The following is a 23,871-nucleotide window of genomic DNA, read 5'->3' on the forward strand; positions in this document are numbered from 1 at the left end:
TGATTTCTTCTAGGTTGCTTATTGTATTGGCATATAACTATTGATAATAATTTCTGATTATTGTTTCTATTTCCTTGGTCTTAGTCATGATCTGTCCCCTTTCATTCATAATTTTATTAATTTGGATCCTCTCTCTTTTCTTTTGGATTAGTTTGGCTAGTGGTTTATCGATCGTATTGATTCTTTCCAAGAATCACCTTCTAGTTTTATTGATGTGTTCTACTGTATGTCTAGTTTCTATCTCATTGATCTCTGCTCTAATCTTGATTATTTCCCTTATGGTGTGTGGATTTGGCTTAATTTGCTCTTGGTTTACCAGTTCCTTGAGGTGTAAAAAGCACTGGTGTATTCTGGATTTTTCAGTTTTTTGAGGGAGGCTTGGATGGCTATATATTTCTCCTTAGGGCCATCTTTGCCATATCCCATAGGTTTTGGACAGCTGTGACTTTATTCTCATGGGTTTCCATGAATTGTTTAAGATCTTCTTTGATTACCTGGTTGATCCAAACATTTTTGAGCATGCTGGCTTTTAGCTTCCAAGTGTTTGAATGCCTTCCAAAAGTTTTCTTGTGGTTGAGTTCTAGTTTTGAATCATTGTGGTCTGAGAATATGCAGGGAATAATGTGAATCTTTTGGTTGAGCCCTGATTTGTGACCCAGTATTTGTCTATTCTGGAGAAAGTTCCATGTGCACTTGAGAAGGATGATTATTCTGCTTTTTTAGGGTGGAATGTTCTGTAAGTATATATGAGGTCCATCTGGTCCAATGTGTCATTCAAAGCTCTTGTTTCTTTACTGATTTTCTGCTTGGATGGACTGTCTGTTACTGAAAGTGGCATGTTAAGATCCCTTACAATTAATGTATTCATATCAATATGACTCTTTATTTTGATTAACAGTTGGCTTATGTAGTTGGCTGCTCCCATATTGGGACATAAATATTTACAATTGTTAGATCTTCTTGGTGGATAGACCCTTTAAGACTGTGATCTCTGAGAAACAAACTGAAGCTTTTGGAGGGAAGGGGTAGGGGGTTGGGAGGGCCTGGTGGTGAGTACTAAGGAGGGCACATATTGCATGGAGCACTGGGTGCGGTGCATAAAGAGTGAATCTTGGAATACTAAAAAAAAATATTAAATTTAAAAAAGAATTATGTAGTGTCCTTCTGTATCTCTGACTACAGTCTTTAGCTTAAAATCTATTTTATCTGATATGAGAATCTCTAACCCAGCTTTCTTTTGAGGCCCATTGGCATGCAAGATGCTTCTCCACCCCTTCACTTTCAGTCTGGATGTATCTTTAGGTTCCAAATGTGTCTCTTGTAGACAGCATATAGATGGGATCTGTCATTTTATCCAATCTGCAACCCTGTTTCATTTTATGGGAACATTTAGGCCATTCACATTGAGAATGATTATTGAAAGATACATTTTTATTGACATCATGTTGCCTGTGAAGTCTTTGTTTCTATAGATTGTCTCTATAAATTTCTGTTCTTCTATGTCACTGTTGGGTTCTTTAATCTTTTATAGAATCCGCCCCCTCCAATAGTTCTTGTAGTACCGGCTTGATGGTCACATACTCTTTTAACCCTTGCTGGTCTTAGAAACTCTTCATCTCTCCTTCCATTCTGAATGCCAACATTGCTGGATAAAGTATTCTTGGCTGCATGTTCTTCTCCGTTAGTGCCCTGAATATGTCTTGCCAGCCCTCTCATGCTTCCCAGGTTTCTGTGGACAGGTATAATGTTATTCTGATGGACTTTCTTCTGTATGTAAGGAATCTCTTCCCCCCAGCTGCCCTCAGGACCTCTTGTCTAAAATGATGATTTGTGAATTTCGTGGACATTTTAACAATATTAAATCTTGGCATCCAGGAGCGCAAGATATCTTTCCATTATTTGTGTCTTCTTCAAGTTCTTTCATTAGTATCTTATGGTTTTTGATGTACAGGTCTTTCACTTCCTTGGTTCAGCTTCTTCCTAGGTATTTTATTCTTGTGATTCAGTTACAAATCAGCTTGCTTTCTTAATTTCTTTTTCTGATAGTGGATTGTTAGGGTACAGGAGTGCAACTGACTTTGCATGTTCATTCTGTACCCTGACACTTGACTGAATTTGTTCATTAGTTCTAGCCATGTTTTAGAGGAGTGTTTCAGGCTTTTTATATGTAATACCATGCCATCTTCAAATAGTGACACACTTACTTCTTCCTTTCTCATATGGGTGCCCTTTGTTTCTTTTCCTTGCCTACTTGCTCTGGCAAAGCCTTCCAATGCAATGTTGACTAAATGTGGACAAGAGGGGTATCCTTGCCTAGTTCCTCATCTCACAGGAAAACCTTCCAGATTTCCACCATGGAGTATGATGCTAGATTTGGACTTGTCATAATGGCCTTTATTATTTTTTTTAAAGATTTTATTTATTTATTTGACAGATCACAAGTAGGCAGAGAAGCAGGATGGGGGAGAACAGGCTTCCCTCTGAGCAAAGAGTCTGATGCAGGACTCCATCTCAGGACCCTGGGATCACGACCTGAGCTGAAGGCAGAGGCTTTAACCCACTGAGCCACCCAGGCGACCCCATAATGGCCTTTATTGTGTTGAGGCATGTTATCTCCATTCTCACTTTTTGAGCATTTTTATCCTACATGGATTTTGAATGTTGTCAGTTGGTTTTTCTGCATCTGTGGAGAGGATCATAGATATTTTATCCTTTATTTTATTAATCTGGTGCATCCTGTTGATTGGTTTGTGGATGTTGAACCATCCTTGAATTCCTGAAGTGAGTTGCAGTCTATCATGGTGTATAATCATTCTGATAGATTGTTGACCTTGGCCTGCTAATAACTATTGAGGATTGTTGCATCTGTATCCATCAGGGACATCGGCCTATAATTTTCCTTTATGTGGTGTCCTTGTGTAGTTTTGGTAACACGGTAATGTTGTTTCTAACCTATGGGTTTGGAAGTGTTCCTTCTTTTTCTGTGTCTTTGGAAGAGTGTGAGAGGGGTAGGTAATAATTTACCTATAAATGTTTGGTAGAATTCACCAGTGATGCTGTTTGGTCTTGGACTTGTGTGTATGTGGAGGTTTTGGATTCCTGATTCACTCTCCTTAGTAGTAATTGGTCTGTTGAGATTTCCTATTTCTTCTTGATTCAGTCTTCATAGGTAGGTACTACTAGGAATTAGGGGAGCCTGGGTGGCTCAGTCATTAAGCATCTGCCTATGATCCCAGGGCCCTGGGATTGAGCCCAACATCAGGCTCCTTACTTGGTGGGCAGCATGCTTCTCCCTCTCCTGCTCCCATTGCTTGTGTTCTCTCTCTCTTTCTGTCATTCTCTGTCAAATAACTAAATCAATCTTTAACATAGAAGGAATTTATTCATGCTTTGCCTTTACATTTTGAAAGTGAGCTCAAGGTCAGCAAATGTGAGTCATAGTTATTATCACAGATATACATACTTTTATCATTACAATTAGTGATGTTGATAATTAGTAATACAGATATATGTTCAGAATAGCTCAGAGACTGAAATAAGTTAGACAAATATCTATTCTATATATTTTCACTTATACGCAGGATCTAGAAAAACCAAACTGATGGAAATAGGGATTAGATTTGTGGTTGCCAGAGGTGTGTGTGGGGGGAAGGTGGGGGAATTGGGTGGCGGTGTTCAAAAGGTACAAATGTCCAGGTATAAGATAGATAAGTACCTGAGATATAAAACATGATTAAAGGAAGGAAGGAAGGTAGGGAAGAGAAAGAAAGGAATATAGGAAGGGAGAAAGGAATTAAAGAAGGAAGGGAGGGAGGAAAGGGTTAGGAAGGAAGGAAAGGAGGAAGGTAGGTAGGTAGATGCAAGAATGTACTTGGGGAGCTGGTTGGAGCTTCTGCAAGGAAGAGTGGGAGGGCTCCTGATGAGGGTGATGAAGACTGGACTTGGTTCTTCCTGAACTGGGCTCTGCCCTGGAATTCCAAGGTTTTGTGCTGTGTCCTGGCCTGCAGGGGTGTGACAAGCAATTCTTCAATGCTTCACTGCAGTTTGCCAACATGGACATTCTGTTGGACTACACCAACTCTTACAAATCCAGGCTCGGCATCTCTGTGGAGTATGCCACGCTGGCCAAATACTTTGGTGCACTGCAAGCTACCAATGTCACCTGGCACGTCCGTGAGCACCAAGACTTCCTACCCTATTCCTCAGGTATGACCCCGTGCAGGTTGGTTGTAGATCTGGTGTTGGGGAGGGTGCCCACCGAGTCTGCTCTGCCATGCTGATGGAGCTTTTGAGGGTCACTGGGGCCGAGATGGCCCCTGTTCCCCACACCCGCCCCCATATCCTGTCCCACCTAGCTATCCTAGGATTGACACTACACTCACAGAAGGGCTCCATAGCTTCCTATTTCCACATCCACAAGGCCTTGGCCGCCTTCACCCAGGAGGGCTACAAGGCTGTGAGCACGGTTACAGTTGAGGTGGGAGGGGCAAATTGATGTGGGCGGGGTTACACTTGCAGTTCAAGTGTAACTACTTCCTTGTGGGCGTGGTTACAGTCCAGGTAGGGGAGGCTACGTGAGTGTGGGCGCGGCTATGCTGAAGTGGGCGGGGCTACACTGAGGAGGGAGGAGATAAGACAATGTCCTGCAGGTGTTCTGAAGGGGCTTGATTTGGTGCAACCCTCCAGGAGAGATAATGTTTATGTGGAGAGTGGACAGGTGCAGGGATCCCTGGTCCCTGCTCTGAGTCACTGGGGATTTAGAGCTTAGGCTGCAGGGCGCCCCTGCCTGACCAGGACACTCAGCCTGCTGGAGGAGCTGTGGACAGTGTGGTCTCCTGACCATACAGCCTGTAGCCTTTCCCCGGATCACAGGGCTGGCTACCCTTCCTGGTGAATTCAGGTCATGTGGGAGAAGATCAGGGAATGGAGACACTCCCCAGCCTGGGAGAAGGCAGAAGGCAAGAACAAGAGGGACAGTCAACCACCTGTGGGATCCAGCCATGCTGCCAGGAGGCACCCAGCCCCCCTCCTCCCACCCAGTCTTAGTCAGGAGTCATTCCCTATGTGCAGGTCCACACAGCAGACACGGGATCCCTCAGCTCTCCCCGATCCCACCTCCCTGGGTGGCCAGTGGATCCCCAGTGATAGCAGGCTTGTCTCGGACTCCCCATTGCCCCCGAGTCACATGCCAGCACTCAAAGGCCTGTGTCAACTGGGTGCTGCCAACTTGGCTCCCATCTCTCCCACCGCTCCCGGGAGGTGTTCCAGGCCCTTGGCTCACAGGCTGTTCCAGGTTTCCCAGGTCCACCCTGGGCTCTCTGGTTCCCCATCCCAGGCCTGGTCCAGCCCAACCTGATCCTCACAGTTACCCCAGCCCCTCTCTAGAATCCCTGGACCATTCCTGGCCTGGCTGGAGAAGGAGTCTATGGCAGCCCCCATAGGTGACCCAGGCAGAGCCAGAGCCCAGACCCCAGCTTCCCTAGCTCTACTGGGACTAGATCTCAGGAAGCCCCCAGGCCAGGAAGACTCAAGCCAACTGCCAGCCCTTCTCTCCAGGTCCACATCAGGCCTGGACCGGCTTCTATTCATCTTGCAACCAGCTCAAGGGGCTGGCCAGGCGAGCCAGTGCTCTGTTGTATGCTGGGGAGTCCATGTTCACACGCTCTGTGTGGCCAGTCCCCCACCAGCACCTGGACCTGGACTGGGCCCTGAAGCAGCTTCAGCAGCTCCGCTGGGCTGTCTCTGAGGTAACGGCACCCCTCTCAGCAACACGATCAGGTTGGAAACCTTCTGGTCAGTGCACTTTCCCAGTCCCTGGTCACTAAAGGTCCATGTTTCAGAAGAGAACACTGAGGTGGCCTGTGGTCTCATGACAGGTGCAGGTGGACCCTGGGCCAAGGTTAGAACCAGGCTCTGAGGGGCGCCTGGGTGGCTCGGTGGGTTAAGCCGCTGCCTTCGGCTCAGGTCATGATCTCAGGGTCCTGGGATCGAGTCCCGCATCTGGCTCTCTGCTCAGCAGGAAGCCCGCTTCCTCCTCCTCTCTCTCTCTGCCTGTCTCTCTGCCTACCTGTGATCTCTCTCTGTCAAATAAATAAATAAAATCTTTAAAAAAAAAAAAATAACTAAAAGAACCAGGCGCTGATAGCCTTCAGCTCATGGCTTCAGTAAGCTTTAGCCAAATTTACCCAGAGGGCAAAGGGCAAAGAGAAGCAGCATTAGTGTTCTACAGTCCTGCATGGATTCAGTCCCACTCCACTGTGTGTCCTCAGGCTCAGGACTTTCCTCTCTGAGCCCTAATTCCCTCCCTGTACACTGAGAAGCTCATGCCCACCCCTGGATGGTGGGGCAACTGAATGTGAGAATGTACATAAGCTGCTTGGCACGGTGGCTACCCCATAGCAAGTTGTTCCCAACTCTCTGTCTCCATGTGTCCCCACTGTACAGATGGGAAAACTGACAGAATATGACACTGTGTTGGGGGTGGAGTGGATAGACTTGAGTCCATCGGAGTGGGTGAGATCCGTGGCTTTAGCTGGTGGGGCCTCAGTCTCCCTTTGAGGAACACAAGCTCATCCCACACCCACTTCAGTACAGAGAATGGAGGGTGCCTGGAGCGTCCCAGTGGCACTCACAGGCAGACTGCACAGCGGAGATGAAGCTGGGGCAGGTGCCTTGCAGATGTCTGTTTTCTGCCCAAGCTAGGGGACTCGGTGGGTTTCTGTAAGGTCGTCAGTCTTGGGGCCTCAGTTTCCTAGTCTGGAATGTGGTAGGGACTCTCATCTGCTCCACTAGCACCTGGTGAACGGGAAAGGAATGCCAGCCCCCAGGAGGTGGTCTGCAGAGGCAGGCCCGATCCAGAGTTTCCCCCACTCTGGTTGGGATGCAGGTGCAGCACCATCATGCCATCACTGGGACTGAGACCCCCAAGGTGAGAGACATGTATGTGAAGAATCTGAGGTCAGGGATGCAGGGTGTGCACAAACTGATGGTCTCCATTGTCCAGGACAGGACCCCGGCATACTCAGGTAAGTGAGGTCCCTGTGGGATGGCCCTGCATGTCTGAGAGGGGTCTCTGACATCCCTTATGTAACCACATCCCTTATGCGGCCTGAACCTTGCGTGATCCCTTCCACTTTCCTCTTCCTGGGGACATGACACAGAGCCCTGAGCAGAGTATGGGGCCTGCTGGTAAGGGCGGTTTTCTGTGTGCAGACTCAGAAGCTAGGGGACACGTTGCCGTGGTCTACAACCCCCTGGCCTGGACGGTCACCACCCTTGTTACCCTGACTGTGGGCTTCTCCAGGGTCAGCGTCACAGATGAGTCTGGCCAGCCGGTGGCTGCACAGGTATGGCCCTGACAGCGTGCAGAATGGCACACTTGCTGCTGCTGACACCTGTTCCAGTATGGCACTTCCGGAAATGGAAGCAGTTCACATGAACACATGACCATGGGGGGCCACACCTAGAGGACACATTTTGGGACCCTTATCCAGTAAGGTCAGTGGGATCTACCAGGGGACTCTCACTGGTCTGTGAGCATCTAAAGTGCCCAGAAGTCCCAGCACTATCCCCTCCCTGGAGGGTCTCCTGGGTGGCCTGCCCTGCTTGGGAGGCTTCTCCTCACGCCCTCGACATGGGGCATATTTGTGTTCTCATGTAAACATCCACTTTCTGTGGACAGGCCCTCAGGAGTCTTCAGACTTGTGGAGACGCTGGTGCTCTAGGCTGGCCCAGCTGCCTGTGTCCGCACACCCAGACACCAGCTTGTGTGTGGTCTGTCCTCATTTCCTTCCACTGCCTGGAGCCAGCCGAGGGGCCCAGGGACCCTGCCTGTCCCCCAGTGCCAGGGTTTCCCTGTGGACGTGCAGGAGGTGCTGACATCAGCCACTCAGCAAACACTCCCGGAGGCACATTCTGGTCCTGGACAGCAGCATCACCCATGGGGAATGGGCGGGTCAGACACTTAAAGGACATGTGTGGTATGGAGTGATGACCTGGGGAGCGAGGGTAGTGGACCTTAGTTGATGCAGAAGGATGAGGAGTCATCTGACCTGGGCAGGGAGATGGGATGGTGTTGGTTTCAGCAGACCCAACCCCTAGCACCCCCTTCTTCACCCACACGCAACACCACTCTGAGTAAATGCACTCAACAAATATTTTGGACACTTGTGTGTCAGGCCCTGGCCTAGGTTCCAGGCTTCCTTAATAACCAAGCCCATGAAGTCCCTGTCCATAGAGGACTCATATTCTCACTCTGGGGAACAGGCAGGAGACAAAATAAGAATGTGTGAAATGTGACAGATGGTTGTGTTCCGATGAGGAAGATTGACAGAGCTGGAAGGGGGGCAGGGACAGGATATGTATGTCTCACAAAGCCTGGGTGGGATGGTGTATGCAGCCATCCTGGTGTTACTGATAGGGCTCCCGAGCTTCCCTTGGGGGCTCAGATGCTGCATGCTTCCCCTGGAGAGTAAGGGACTTGGCTGAGTGTGCCCAGTGTCATTCTCCATCCCTCCTCCCCGGATGTCAGGTGACAGGGGAAGGGGAAGATGGTGGGGTGAACAGAAAAACCTCCCCTGGGGAAACTGGAGGGTGTGAAATAAGGGACTTCGAGAGAAGGCTCTCCAGGAAGGGGTAATAGCATGAGCAAAGGCTCTGAGGTAAGAAACAGCAGGGGTGCTTGGAAGTGAGGGCAGCGTCTGATGCTGGAGTCTGAGGAGTGAGGGAGGCTGGGGAGGCAGGTGGGGGCTGAGGCAGGGTCCTTGTGAGCAGGGAGGATGCCTGAAGGGAACTCAGCACAGTCCAATGATGGAAAGACCCTGCTGTCTGAGGGTAGTGAGCACCCTATCCAGGAGGTGTGCAAGTCACAGTAGAGTGAGGACACTGAGGGTCCTCCTGCCCTGATACTCACCACTTTGTTTTCTTCTCTTGGCCTTGCAGATCCAAGAATCAAAAGAGAGGCAAACTGCTTATGACTTGCATGTGCTGACCACAATCCCGGGCCTCAGTTACCGACACTACAGTATCAGGCGTGACCAGGGGACTCAAAAAGACACCAAGCAGTTGGGTGCCAGTCTGGCTAAAACCTCCAACTTTGCCCGCAAGCCAGAGACACAAGCCGGTCCAGGGGGTAGGCACCTAATTTCTGTGGAGAATGACTGTTACACTGTGTTCCTGGACGCTGACACTAACCTCATGCACAGCATCTTGGAGAGGTGAGGCACAGCCATTGCTGACTCAGACAGAAGTGTGTGCTGAGACCTGGACTTATCATTCCCCCACCTGTCTGTGTCCTCACCTGCTAGAGGAATCATCAGAAGGTGGTGAAGGCCCTTCCTGTGTTATCAGCTTTATTTCTGCAACTGTGAAACTAGACCACTACAGGAAAACCCTGCATGAATTTTATCATTCCAGGGTTGTTGATCCACAAAGTGGATGTGAAACCTCACTCAAAGAGAATATATAATATTCACTTTACTCACTATCTTAAATTTAGAGAAACATATAACTATCCACCCACCCAACAACCACTTATGCATCCGTCTACTTACCCATTTTATACCCATCCATCCGCTCACCCTTCCATTCACCCATCCATCTACTCATCCATCTACTCATCCATCCATTCCCCCATCCACCCATCCATCCAACCACCATCCTTCTTGTTCATCCATGTATCCAACAACCCGACCACCCCCACAACCATCCATGTATCCACACATCAAACTACCCATGCAGTGACCCATCTATCACTTTCATACACCTTCTCATCCATCCATCCTCCATCCATCCACTCATCCAACCACTAGTCTATATATTCATCTGTGCATGCATGCATGCATGCATCCATCATTCCATCCATCCATCATTCCATCCATCTATCCATACACCCACTAACCTTCTTCTTTAACCTTCTATCCACCCATCCATCCATCACCTCACTCTAACATCCAACCATCCATCCATCCATCCATCCATCCATCCATCTTTCCATACACTATCCTTATTGTTCATCCATTTATTCAACTAACCAACCACCCATCCATTCACTAACTCCCACAAGTATTATTTTATATCCACACACCAAAGCACCCAACCACCTATAAGCTACCTTCTCACACCCTCAGATCCACCCTTCCTCCATCCATCCATACACCCAACCACCCATCCTTTCATCCGTCCATTATACTCACAGTCGTCTATATATTTACCCAACCACACAACCATCCACCATCCACTCACTCAACCACCCACCCATCCATTCCCTCGCCTTCCATCCATTCATATATCTACCTGCCTACATACCCAACCACACATCCATCTATCCATCCATCCACATACCCTCCAATCTATCCATATATTGACCTACTCACCCACTCATTCATGCCTACACACATATATCTATCCAATTATCATTTGATCTATCCCTGTATGTTTATCTTCCCTTTCATCCATTCATCCATCCAACCATCCATCCACACATCCATTCATTCAGCAACTAGTTGTTGACAGCAGAGAAAGCAGGTGACCTCCAGGAAAAAGCCTCCCAAGTGTTTTGGGGCCAGCCCTGTCCATCCCCAGGTCACATCCCAGATAGTTGTCGTTCTACCCCAACTACATTTCCTGATGTGACCTCCCAACAGGATTGGAAATGCAGGAAGAACAGGAAGTCTGGGAGGAGTAGCTGGCAGAAAGTGAGTGAGGGAAAGAAAAAGGAGAGAGGAGTATGGGTGTCAGGTGAGTGGTACCTGGCGATCACCCTGAGGGCAGCTGTGCACAGCTCTAGAGCCTACAGCACTAGGAAGTTCCCTGCAGGGGGACCCCAGCAGAGCTATGCCCTTCATCATGCTAAAGATCTCCTGGAGAGAGGGTGTGGCAGGTAGAAGGAAGTGACTGCAGCCCCCTTGGGTGGGGAGGGGAGGATGAGGAGAGCAGTAGAACCCGGGGCGGCCAGGCAACTTCTGAGCCTCCCTGGTCAGAGCAGAGTCCCCAGGCTGGCCTTGGGATGCTTGTCCAGTCAGGCCTGATGCCCAACTAGACAGCTCTTGCTGGGCCAGCCCCACCTCGCCTTCACTGTGTGCAATTCATGAAGGCCTCATCTTCAGCCATGACCCTTTACTCAGCATGTCCAATAGTACACTCTTGGCCTGCTGACCATCCCTTCACCCCCATCTGTCTCTGTTCCTTTTGGCGGGGTGAGAACTGGGTGCTACTTATGGGTCCCTGAAATCCCCTCTGGGGTAAATCAATGGCCCAGTGCCTGACCACTGGTCACAGAGAGAAGGAGCTGTGGAATTGGAGAGCAGTGGATCAGAGGAGTCTTGGTGGGCAGGAGGCACCTGGAGCCGGGACTGAGGACTGGAAGGGCCAGAGAATTCATGGGCACAGATGAGGGGACAGCTGTTCCATGGCAGGACCCTCCTGTGCAGGGCCCGAGGGGGCAGCCACCATGTGCAGAGACCACCCCAGGCAAGGTTGGGTGGAGGGACCTTCTTTGTCACAGGACAGCACCTTGGGTAGAATTTGCTGACCATGCAGCTCAGCCATGGAAATGTTCCCCGTCTGTGGGGTTAGGAAACTCAATGCTCATGTGAGCATCATCAGTCATGGCCCCTCTGACTCTTCTCTGTCTCTGGATTTGTCTAAATTGGACATTTCATACCAGGGGATGAACTCCATGCAGCCCTGTGGGGTGGGTTTCCTCCCCCTAGCATCGTGTGTCCAAGGTCTGTCTATGCTGCCATGGGCATGAGCGCCTCGTCCCCCCTCAGGCTCAGTGTTATTCCCACCGCAGATGGAGCGTGCTTTACTCCTCCAGTCTCTCCCTGACAACACCCAGCAGAGCTGATGCAGGGAGTGGGGCATGGACAGCCTGCAGCCAGAAGGGAAAGGGTTTGGGCCAGACTAATGAGCAGAACCTTTTCTGGCCTCTTCAGAGGGGCCAGAGGGACCCTTCTCAGATGACCCCCTGCCTTCCCGTCCATGCCCAACACAATAGCACAGAAATCCCCCAAATGGGTGTGGAAGGGACACTTCTTTATGTTCTGTACCCGCAGACCCATGCCCCGATCCCAGTACGTGACTGTGCCTTGACCACACATAGAGGTACAATCCATACACATGTCTACACCATCCATGTGTCTACAGGGCTCTGAGTTTCTGCCTATTCTTCCCCCACCCTCTGTCCCAACCCCAGTATCTGAACCGAATGGGAAGAGCCCAGATCGTGCAGTTGGAACAGAACCCGAGTCCTGCTTGGGCTCTTCCCAGACATGAGATCCTGTGCCAGGGATTAGGGCTCCCAGTCTCGCGGGCCTCGGGAGTGAGGTGGGTTCATATTCCCTGCCCTCGGGAGTCAGGAGGAGGCGGCGAAGTGAGCGAAGGTGCTGGCTCTTTACATCTGGGTGCCTGGGGGTCTGCATGACGAAGTCCTTGTTTGTGCTCCTTGGGGTTCCTCTGAAAGGTGTGGGGTGGCCCTGCTGGCTGCCTGATGACCAGGCACCACCTCCAGGGGACGTTTCCTCTGGGCAGCTTCAATACCCTCTGCTTACGCTCTCGGGGTCCTGTTATACAGCCTCTGTCGCCCTCCTGCATGGGGTCCCCCTGGCACATGGAAGGATCTAAGGCCACTTGGCTCAGGGGAGAGGGTGTCTCACGGACGTTATCTGAACCACATGCATAGGTGTCACCAAGCGGCCTCGTGATTGTCATCGAGGTTCTGCTGAGGTCTCTTTACTCTGCTTCTTATGGAGGTGGGTGTCTGCATAGAAGGCTGTTCACCAGCTCCCAGATGACAAGGACAATGCTTGGGACACACGTGCATGAAGAGAATACTGCTTTCCCTTTCCTGTCTCTGCAGAGAGAGTAACAGCACAGTGCGGGTGACCCAGGAGTTCATGGAGTACCATGTCAACGGTAATTTGAAATATGGCCCTATATCTGATAACTTTGTGTTTACACCCACTGAGAGTGCAAAGCGCCCATGGAAAAGTGTGGGGATGAAGATTGTGGCAGGAAAGCTCATGACGGAGATCCGGCAGTTCTTCTACAGGTGCGCTGGGGCTCCCTTGGTGCACTTGGTCGGGTTACGAGGGAGTCAGGGTCCATGTGTGTTCCTGACGCCAGCTCGTTCTTGGAGGGAGTCAGGATCCATGTGTGTTCCTTATACCAGCTTCTTCTCAATGGGATCTTGATGCAGACGTGATTGCTCCGGACTGGGGTATCCTGGCCTCATTGCACATGCTGTACCTTGTGGGGGGTGTCCAAGGTCAGAGTTGGTCCAGGAACCCACAAGGAAGCCATGTGACAGCACAGAACTAAGCCATCCAGGTCAGCACCCACCCAAGCTCTGTATTATCAGGGACCAGGCTCTTCCCATTATATTTATTGCCCAGGATGGCTCCTGACTCTCTGCCTCACTGCAAGAAGGGGGGAGGGAGAGAAGGGGTCATGGAAACAGGAAGGAAGGAAGAAGGGAGAGAGGAAAGAAGGAAAGAGGAAAGGAAGACAAATGGGGAGGGAGCGAGGAAGGGACGGAGAGACGGATGAAGGGGAAGGAGGAGGGACATCTGCAGAGTTCCAGAGCCTGACCCACTGAGTCCCAACTCTCCAGGAAGGAGAGAGACCGGAACCACACATATGCCGTCTACTCCCGGCTCGCCCACGTGCCGGTCGGCCATGGTGGGGAGCTGCTCTGTCGTCGCATCGAGCAGGAGTACCGGGTGGGCCCCTTGGAGCTGAACCGTGAGGCCGTCCTGAGGACCAGCACCAGTCTCCACAACCGGCAAATCCTCTACTCGGACAGCAACGGTTTCCAGATGCAGCGGAGAGTCTTCCGGGAACACGCGACCAACAGCATCGCTCGGGTAGGCCCTAGGATGCCCGCTGGACCCGCACCCATGGGGTGGCCCTGATGGCCCTTTTCCAGAAGGCCAGAGCAGGAAGCCCATTCCAGTACCAGCTGAGAGCCCCCCTTGCCCACCTGTGCTGCTAGGCGTGGAAGACCCCATCTCGGGTTACCCCTGGTGTCTGAAATCCAGTGCCACCATAGGCACTGGGCCGTCCCTGTCCCTGTCTGTGCCTCGGTTTCCTTTGTGTAAGATGAGTGCCTCCTCAGGGGGTCATTCTGAGATTTCTGAGCTGATGCTTGTCAAAGGCTTAGAGGGCCTGACCCCCGCCAGGTGCTGTGGCAGAGACACTGCCTGGCAGCTCGTTCAAAGTGATGAGTGTGGCCTGAAGCCACACATCAGCTCCCCCACCCTAGGCCTCCAGCCTTGGGACCCTGGGCAAGTGGGTTGGCCTCGCTATGGCTCCACGCTGTCCTGATGGAGGGAATAACAATGGTCCCCAGGACTGGGAGGGTCAGTGGGAACAATTCAGGTGAAGCCCCCTTGGGGGGTCTCCTGTGACCCCCCGTAATCATTAGTTCTTATTTCACCCGGGGGACCCAGAGGGGTATGTCCCCACCCTGCTCTGCTTGTGAGTTCTGGTCCCTTCATCCCTGCCTGCTTACTCTCCAGTGCTGTGCAGGGGCTCCTTTTGCGTCCTCCCTGGACATTTGCTCCAGCAGAGCACAGAGCGTGGGGAGTGTGGCTGTTGCCCCAGACCACACTTGGCCCTTTCTCTCTGTAGCAACCCTCGGCCCAGCACCCATAACAGGTGGACCCACACACCCCCTTGTCACTCCTGCAGGAATGTGCGCAGTGGGTCTTGGCCCCATTGAATCGGCAGGGAAACTGGGGATTGAGTGGGCTCAGCCCAGATGGGCAGGAAGCAGTGGAGCTGAATGTCAATGACAGTTTGTTGGGCTCTTATGGTCAGAGCCTCTACAATAGTCTTCCTGCTGCACGCTGAGGAGTTGCTGTGTCTGTGTGGGGGATAGGCAGGGGTGACCCGAGGGGGACCTTGACCAGCAGTCCTGCCCGTACTTTGCCCTGACACCAGTCTGGCCGTGTTTGTGTGCACAGAATTACTACCCCATGGTTCAGTCCGCCTTCATCGAGGACAGCCAAAGCAGGCTGGTGCTGCTGTCTGAGCAGGCACATGGCATCTCCAGCCAAGGAAATGGCCAGGTAGAGGTAGGAAATGGACACTTCTGGCTCCCTAGGGTGGGTGGGAGCAGGTGGGAGGGGGCCCTGTCAGACAGCTTTCCCCTGCAGGTCATGCTCCATCGCCAGCTGTGGAACAACTTTGACTGGGCTCTGGATTATGACCTCACGCTGGACGATACCTCTGTTGTCCACCCTGTGCTCTGGCTCCTGCTGGGACCCCGGCCGCTCACCGCGGGGCTGCACCAGAGGAGTGGGCTGGCGCTGCAGCACAGACCCGTAGTGCTGTTAAGAGAACTGAATGGTAAGGGAGTGTTCATACCAGAATGAGCCCACCTGGCCAGGTAGACCTGGGGAGGGGTGTGGACCACCCCTGATCTGGACAACATTGGGCAGAAGGGAGTTCAGGGTCTCTGATCCAAAGTCCTCATGTAAGGTGTAGGTGAACTTGGGCAAAGAGGTTCAGGGTTCACTTAAGTTCATATAGGTGGTGGGAGCATTTCTGAGACACACCCATTCCACCTTCTGCCTTTTCCCTGAGTTTCCTTCATTTTTGCTCTGATGTCTCTTTTTCTTTCTTAATATGACACATATGGCTTCACAGATAGAAGATCAACATTAAAAGACTTGTTTTATGTGACTTCTGGGTATGCTGTCACCAAGTGAGGGAGATTCCTCTCCATGGTCTGATCTGCAAAGCTCATGAATTCCCTCCACTCAAACCCCTACTGACTTAAAACAGGCTGTGTCTGTATGAAAATAATTGAACATAGGTAATGATCTGTTTAAAAATGGTACATTCAAGCAGCAATTAAAAAATGAAACAGTTAGATACAATGTCATCTGTCTCACTAATCCTTGAACTTTTTCTGTTCTACTCACTTGCAGAGGTTTTGATGAGAATGTGGTTATAATTTCTCCTTGCCTCAGTTTTAGAGCAGGACCCTCCCAGGTATTTGAGGCAAGGAGGCTGGTGCTCACTCTGGTATGAAGCACGTATGAGTGCCTGCCGTGTGCTGCACACTGGGGATGGGTACGGCCAGGCCCCTCCTGAAGGATTTGTCTTGAGCTCTCCACTGGGGAGCTGTGCTCATATACATCCCAGCTTCAGGGAGCATAGGGAGAGGTACTGGGTAAGAGTCTGCGACCTTGTGTGTTGGGGACCAAGATCCTGGAGAAGATCAGTATCAACTTGGAAGGGGGTCATTGAGTTTCTCTTGTTTGGAGGTAATAGACATGGAAGGCGCTGCTGGTTGGGCGGAGTGTGGACAAGTTCCTAGATTCAGAGCAGCTGGACAAGAGGTGTGGGCAGGGGAAGTGGGGGCAGGGCAGCTGCGGGCCACTGGGGAGCAGGTGTTCACAATCATCCTTCCAGGATGCCATGAGTTGCCTGCCTCTGGATCTCAGGTTCCCTATTCCAGAGAGGGGATCTGATTGGCCAGCAGGCAAGTACTCCAGGATGAGTCAGTTGTTCTTTCCAGGAAGCTGGGAGCCCTTTCCACAGAGGGGGATGGCCCTGTGCCTGAAAAGGGCCCATGGCTAGGTCAGGATCTTTCACTGGCCCCACTCTGGTCTCTCCTGTTTGAAAGTGAGAGAAATTAAACATTTACTAGCTAAGCCCTCAGCAAACTCTACCTGAGGTGTGTGCACATGACTGTGGGAAGGGCAGGGGTGCAGTTGGTGCTCAGAGGGGTGGACCTTGATGAGTCCATCCCTCTCCCTCACTCTCAGCTGTGCTTTTCCCTGTCTGCAAACTTCTTTATCCCCCTTACCGGGATGACGCTGTGAACTCCTGTGTCATGCATACCCCCTTCCACCCCATCCCCTGCAGAAGGACTGAGCTCAATCTTCCCAGGCCAGGTGCAAAAGTCCCATGGAAAGCTTCTGATTGGTGCAGAGAGGAGCTTGAGGTCTGAGCCTGGACCAATCAATGTGTCCTGGGGACTGCAAAGAGATGGTGCTCCAGCTGGAGCCTAGAGCTGAAAGGGCTTTTCCTGGAAAGAGGAGGGGGCTGAGGTGTCTTCTGAGCAGGGGGGCCATGAATGACAAAGCAAGAGAAGAGCTGGCATTCCACAGCTTGCATTGAAATCAGGGCTCTGCCTGAACCTGCCCTGTGATCTGGAACAAACCCCATCACCTCTCTGGGCGGTAGACTCCCCATCTCTACTTTGAAATGGCTGGACTAGAGATTCAGGGTCCTTCTGGCTCTTAGACTCTGTGGTCTGAGCCCCTGGACAGGTGGGAGGAAAGGCATCCAGGTGGAATGATGTCCATGGACAGAGGCACGAGAGGGGATACCTGAAGTGCAGTGACCAGCAGGTGCTTCAGGCTGTCCTCCCTATGGGGCACACGTGGGCAGGAGCTGGATTGTCTGAACAAGGGCACATGGTGTGCAGAGCTCTCACTGCCATGAGGAAGAGCCTGGACCCAATCCTTTTCCTGTCTCTGTGTGTCCGCCCCACAGAGACTGCCCAGAATCACCCAAGCCCCCAGCAACAAGAGCCCGTGACCCTGCCCCCAAGTCTTCACCTGCAGATCCTCAGCATCCCAGGCTGGAACTACAGCTCCAACCACAGAAAGCACCTACAGAATCTCCAGAAAGGTGAGGCAGGTGTCCAAGGGAGCCAGATTCAGGGCACCTCCCCTTGGCAACCTGGCCACATGTCCATCACCAGACAAAGTAGGCTTCTCTCAGAGTTGTCCTCCTTCTGCATGGTCACCTGATCCCTTTCTCTACCAAGTGGGGAGGGCCAGGCCCACAGACGGGCTGTGGGGGACCAGAGTCACTCAGTAAGCAGGGTACACTGTGGACATGGACCCTAGCCCAGACCTGTCCATGCCCATTCTCTGATGGATCCCTGCTAACCCCACTACCAACCCCTAATCATCATCCACCATCTGCCAGACCCTCAGCCTTCAGTGCAGTCCTGCTTCCTCAGGGACTCCTCCTGGAGCCCTGAACAGCCAATCCCACTCGTCCTCTGAACCCAGGAAGCATGATTATCCAGAGCTTCCATTCATTCAATGAACAAATATCTCTTATGCCTGACACTGGGTAATCAGCGTTGACCAATGTAGGCAAGGCCCCTGGACTCACAGAGCTCTCCATCTAGAGGGGGAAGCAGTCAAGTCACCAGCCAGTGATGTTGGTGTTCACATTAAACCCCCAGCAGGGCATCATGGAGGGCTCCCTGGTGGAGGTGACACTTGCCATAAACTGACTCTTCCTGTTGCCAAAGCTCCAACTGCACCTTATCTTCCCTTTTCCACTGTGAGAAGCTCAAAGGCAGAGCTGGCTGCCCCTGAGCCACCCTCTTGTCCCCTAGAGCCCCACCCAGGTCCTGCCAGTCACCAAAGATGGCTCAGTAGGAGTCCGCAGATTGAAGGAGGAAAATAAAGAGGCAACAGTCCAGATAACACTTTTATCTGATAAAGTGCATCTTGGGGACCATTGCTCATGCCTGCAGCCAAGTGATGTTCTAGCACTGAACCGTATTACCAGGAATCCTCCTGTCACAGATGCTGGGCAAGGAGCCTTCCCTACCAGGCAGAGCATTCCCTTCCCACTGGTGTGCGTGGCCCCATGCAAGAGAATAGGTATCCTGTAGACAGCTGGCTCCCAAATAGGAGAAGAAAGGGGCTGGCCTGGAGGTGCCCCAGACCTGTTGAATGAAGATCCCTCCTCCATGGAGAGCGGGGAGTGAGGGGCAGAGCAAGGTGAACCTCGGAGATGGAGTGAGACCACTCCCCCCACCCTGTCTCCCTGAGCTCAGAGTCACCTTATGAATTAGTTGTGTCGTTCTGGACATCAGCAGGTCCTCATCCCACCCACACCCCCACCATCATCTGGAGACAGAGGACCTGCCTAACCCTTGTGATCCAATCCATAACCACCCCCTGGAACAGGAAGAAGGGATTTTCACACCCTGTGTGCAGCAATAGCATCAAAGGGACTGTGTCAGTGCCTCCCGGGGAGGATGAGGGTAGAAAGGGAACTGCAGGTGTCGCATGCTGGGCCCAGTTAGAGGATCATTGCTGATGGGGTCCTTCTGTCCCTGAAGGCCACGGAAGGAAGGCTAAGGCAGACCTCCGCCGTGTCCTGCTGCGGCTCCATCACCTGTATGAAGTGGGGGAGGACCCAGTCCTGTCTCAGCCCGTGAGTGTGAACCTGGAGGTAAGGGCCCTTCGACCCCTGGGACAAGCTTCCAGGCCATGGCCTGAAGCCCCAGCAGGCAGGCAAACCCCAGTGTGAAAATCCCCTCTGGCAAAGACTTCGGCAGAGATGCCTGGGGTGCTCTCGCTCACCCTGGAGTAGGCGCTGTGGAGGTACGTGGGCATCCCACCCTCCTCTCTCTGCATTCTTGCTGCTTCACCTTTTCTGGTCCTTTCCTGGGTCACTGTGTCCTGTACCCGGCCTCCCCAGCATGCTGACTGTTTCTCTTTGGCTCATCGTCTGTGGTCACCTGCAGGCACAGCCTCACAAGCAGATAGGTCTGCAGAAGCAGGAAGGCAGCGGCAAATGGGGTTTTGCTTCTGAGTGCTTTCTCCCTGTGTCAGTGCAGGGAAGCTTCCCCAGAAGCCTCCCACCTCCTGGCCAGCCCTCACTTCCTGGTCAGGCCAGAAGAGGCCACCTGCCTCCGTCCCTGCACAGGAGACTGGGTCCCTGCTTTCTTGGCACAAGGAATGGATAGCTACTCCTGGCCTCAGCCTGGGGCAACCCTGAGCCATACTGGGGAGAGGGGGTCTGGATGATGGAGGCAGTTCCTGTGCCTGCCTCCCCTGGGTATGCTTATCCAGTGCAGTTCCTGGGAAAGCACGCTGGTCCCGGTCTCAGGGCCCTCATCTGTGAATTGGGCATGGAGTTCCTCTGGGGATTTGCTGGGAGAATTCATGTGGTGGTGTATTGTGCCCCATGCGTGGGTGCCACCCGTACTCCTACTTTGCTTCTACTCTGATCTGGGGACTCAGGGGTAGCTCACCTTCCTTGTGCTCTTGTCCCTCAGGTCGTGCTGCAGGGGCTGGGACCGGTGGTGGAGGTGGAGGAGCGCTCGCTCACAGGAACCTGGGATGTGAGCACGCTGCACCGCTGGAGCTGGAGGACACGGGATGGTCCCCACAGCAGAGGTTTGAGAGCTCCTGATTCAGGCTGAGCCTGGGAATCCCAGACCTCCCCCAGCCTGGCTCAGGAGCTGGCCAGACCTTATTTAGATCCCAGCTATGCCCATTATAGCCTGTGTGACCTTGAATGGGCTACTTCTCTGATTCCGTACCATCCAGAATCTACCACGGGTCTGTGTGTGTGTGCATGCCTGTGTGTGTGTTGCAGACCACACCCCATGCCTCTGTCCTGGGTGAGTCATATCCCAGGGGGTCTGACATCTGTCATGATGTGCCTCACACCACACACACCATAGGCAGCTTCATGCCCCCCAGTCTTTCCCATGCTGTTCCCTCTGCCTGGATCACCATTGTCCTCTTCCCTCCGAGCTGCTCCTACTCAAGCTTGGTGGAGTCTAGGGATGGGCCACATTCCTCCTCCATTCTCCTTTTCCCCATTCCCCTCGTTCTTTTTTTCCATGGGTATACTAGTGGATCATGGATGGATGGCTCGGTGGATGGATGAGTCTATGGAAGTGTGAGTGTTTGGATGGGTGAAAAGAAGGATGGATTCAGGGATGGACTAAAGGATCATGGGTGGATGGATGGATTAATGGATGGGTGATGGATGATGAATGAATAGATGGATTGGTAAATATGTGCTGAATGATGGATAGATGATAGATGAGTGGATACGTAGATGTGTAGATATGTATTTCTCTTTGCAGGATGATGGATGGATGGTGAATGGATGGATGGATGATCGATGGATGATGGATGGATGGATGGATTAGTCTATTGGAGTATGAATGTTTGAATGGGTGGAAGGATGGATGGATTGATGGATGGACTAATGGATCACGAATGGATGGATGGATGGATGGATGGATTGATGGGTGGAAGAATGGATGAAGAGGTTTCCCTCTTAAGGTAGAATGTAGTGGAACCCAGTAATAAAAAGTGCAGCCCCACCAGATGGCCTCAGTGAGAAAGCTCTAGGAATTGAGTGCTATACCCCATGGAAAATGATGTCATGTATGGCCAGGACCACCTATATATTATCCACATGGGAGGGCCAAAATGCAAGGGACCCATGGCAGTGGGAGTCCTGGCAGGATGGGTCAACCAAGGGCCTTCAGCGAAGAGCCACATTAGAGTGTAGGTGGGTGCGGTGGAAACGCCTCAGGGAAGCAAGTGGTTCTGAGGACAGACCATCTCTGCTCCCCCAGGCAGCTCCAGCTCTCACTTGACATCCCTGCAAGGCATGAAGGTCACCATTTACCCGAAGGAAATCCGGACATTCTTCATCCACTTCTGTAGCAGTGAGCTCTTGGTTGACTCTGTGAACTCAGGGTGACCCTGAGAGCCCCAGGAAAATGAACAGGACCCAGGACATGGAAAAGCAGCATGGGAAGATGAGCGAGGACCCCCCCTGATAAACTAATGCAGAAAATGGTCAGATTGGGGATTTTGTTATGCTTTAAATAAAAATTGCATTTTGCATGTTCTCCTGGGGCTCTAGAGCTGGCCTCTCCTGGGTGATGTCTGTATGCACACTCACATTCCTAGTGCCTGTGCAGGAGTCGTCAGGAAGCTCCCATAAGGCAGAGGGAAATACCCAGAGTGACAGAAAAAGCACCTGCCACATAGGCTCCCACCCCCTCTTGTCCAGACCACCAGTGTGATGTGTGGGCCTACTGTGTGCCTAATGATGGGTGCGGGTGGGGTCCTGCCAGGACAGGGGGCCTTCAGAGTCCATGTGGGGGGGCATAAGACTCCATCTAGGAAGGCTGTGGAAAGAGGACCTCCAGGCCAGCTGGGCTTTGTGGGAAGAGCAGACGCCTCAAGGCCTGAGCCCAGACAGGCTGGGTGCTGAGAGTGGGGCCAGGATCTGCTGGGTGTTTGTTTCTGCTCTCACTTCAGGGCTCCTGGGCGGCCCTCCATAGGCTGTGTCGGAGGTCCAGGTGCCCGGTGTCGTGTGACACTCTCCTAGGACAGGGGCCTGGGGTGAGAGTGGGAGCCTGAAGAGGATTCCTAGCACCTTCAGCTGTATGGGGTTCAAGCCTTGGGGGACGGACAGTGCAGTGGAATCAGACTGTCCCTTGTCATTTGAGATACCTTTAGGGGTCTGCCTGTATCCTCTCATTTCCATTCTTGTGTGTGCTAGGCTGTGTCCTGGGCATCTGACAGATGGGATCTGGAAGCCTTCAGCACATTGTGTGGTCCGGATTCTTGACACTGTCAGTGTGATGCAGAGTCCTTCCCTGCTGCCTGCGGGCTCCACCTTGCACTCCAGCCTCGGGTCCCATCCTTCTCTGTGTCTGCCACATCAGCCTTCTCCCAATGCCTGTGACACCCAAGCACAGTCCCACCGCAGGGCCTTGGCCCGTGCCATTCCCTCTGCCTGGAAACTCCTACCAGCTGGCCTGTACTGCTCCCTCCCCGACTCATTCATGTCTCTGCTCCAGGTCACCTTCTCCTCTGACCACTCTATAGCAGGTGCCACCAACACCGCCCTCCACCCTGCCAGTCTCCTCCCCTTCCAGGCTTTCTCTTCCCTTGTTCATTATGGCAGGGATTGGCTGTCTCCTACCCCTGGACGTGTGCTTCACAGAGGAGAAAACTTCTGGCTTTTCTCCACTGTATCCCCAGGCTGGAAGCAGACGTAGGCACACGTGGCTCTTGATCAATGTTTAATCCCTGGATCAAAGCTGCAGCGATGAAGGTTGTCTGTGGCTTCTGTTCAGAGAAGAATGAAGTGGGGAAGATGGGGGTCACTCTGACCCTGTTGGCCTCATGCATCCAGGACAGTTGGCCTGGGACCGCCCATCTCCTGGAAGGGCCCATTCCTCCAGAGACCCTCACCCCAGCCTCAGTCTCCCCCAGGAGGGGCCCCGAGTGCATGTCAAGGCTCTGGGTGACCAGGTTGGTCATTTGATGTGAGTCCTGTAGTGTGTTGGGGGCTTCACCCCATGTCCAGACAGGAGCCCCAGGGCCCCACATGGCCTACCCCCTCTAGGCACCCAGGGTTGGTGGTTCAAAAGCATGACACAGGGACAAATTGCTCTGATCTGAGGGTGATCTGAAATCCTGCAGGGACTGGAGGGTGCTGGGTGCTCATGGCAATACAAGCTGACATGGTTGGTACGGCCACATCAGCCGAGGCAGCCCTGAGGGCATCACACCTGCTAGCTGGTCTGCCACAGCCCAGCCTGGCTGAGATACTGACATGGAGCTCTGGGACCTTTACAACTCTGGGGGAAGTAAGGGTGATCCAAAGCTTCCCTTAAGATGGAAGCACGAACCATAAATTATTCAGTGATCTGGATGCTGTTTGTGGGCAAATGGAAGCCCCACTCTGCTCCTACTTGCCCGGTGCCCATGATGCTGCTCTCGGATTCTGACTGGCTACCCTGTTGGACTCTCCACGTAGAAAGGGAAAGGCTCAGGCTCCAGCAGTTCTAACCATCTGGCTGATGCATCTCGGACTGTCTCTGCCCAGCTGGAATCTGAATGATTGCCAGGGGTCCCTGAGTAACCCAACGTTAACCAGCAGAAGAACCACCCAGGCGAGCCTGGCCTAGATTGCAGAATCATGAGCAAATACATGGTTGTTATTTTAAACCACTGAACTTGGGGGTGGCTTGTTACATAGCAACAGCCAACTGATATCCTAAGTAAGGCCCATCTACTCACTCACTATATCCTTCTCTGAACTGGTCCCCTC

General features: G+C 52.2%; 1 protein-coding gene across 1 annotated transcript in view; it reads left to right on the forward strand.

Moving 5' to 3' along the window:
- The window catches only part of LOC131999451 (epididymis-specific alpha-mannosidase-like), a 45,354-nt gene extending 23,853 nt beyond the window's left edge, over positions 1-21,501 (forward strand). Inside the window, exons 7-19 of the mRNA XM_059372173.1 lie at positions 4,008-4,206; positions 5,557-5,747; positions 6,887-7,025; positions 7,213-7,346; positions 8,941-9,215; positions 12,860-13,051; positions 13,613-13,865; positions 14,967-15,077; positions 15,159-15,351; positions 17,512-17,649; positions 19,109-19,221; positions 20,051-20,171; positions 21,374-21,501. Coding sequence (XP_059228156.1) covers positions 4,008-4,206; positions 5,557-5,747; positions 6,887-7,025; positions 7,213-7,346; positions 8,941-9,215; positions 12,860-13,051; positions 13,613-13,865; positions 14,967-15,077; positions 15,159-15,351; positions 17,512-17,649; positions 19,109-19,221; positions 20,051-20,171; positions 21,374-21,501 — 2,187 coding nt within the window. The remainder of the gene's footprint in view (positions 1-4,007; positions 4,207-5,556; positions 5,748-6,886; positions 7,026-7,212; positions 7,347-8,940; positions 9,216-12,859; positions 13,052-13,612; positions 13,866-14,966; positions 15,078-15,158; positions 15,352-17,511; positions 17,650-19,108; positions 19,222-20,050; positions 20,172-21,373) is intronic.
- Positions 21,502-23,871: the final 2,370 nt, after the last annotated feature.

Source organism: Mustela nigripes, chromosome 1, assembly GCF_022355385.1.
Source record: "Mustela nigripes isolate SB6536 chromosome 1, MUSNIG.SB6536, whole genome shotgun sequence".
NCBI lineage: Eukaryota > Metazoa > Chordata > Mammalia > Carnivora > Mustelidae > Mustela > Mustela nigripes.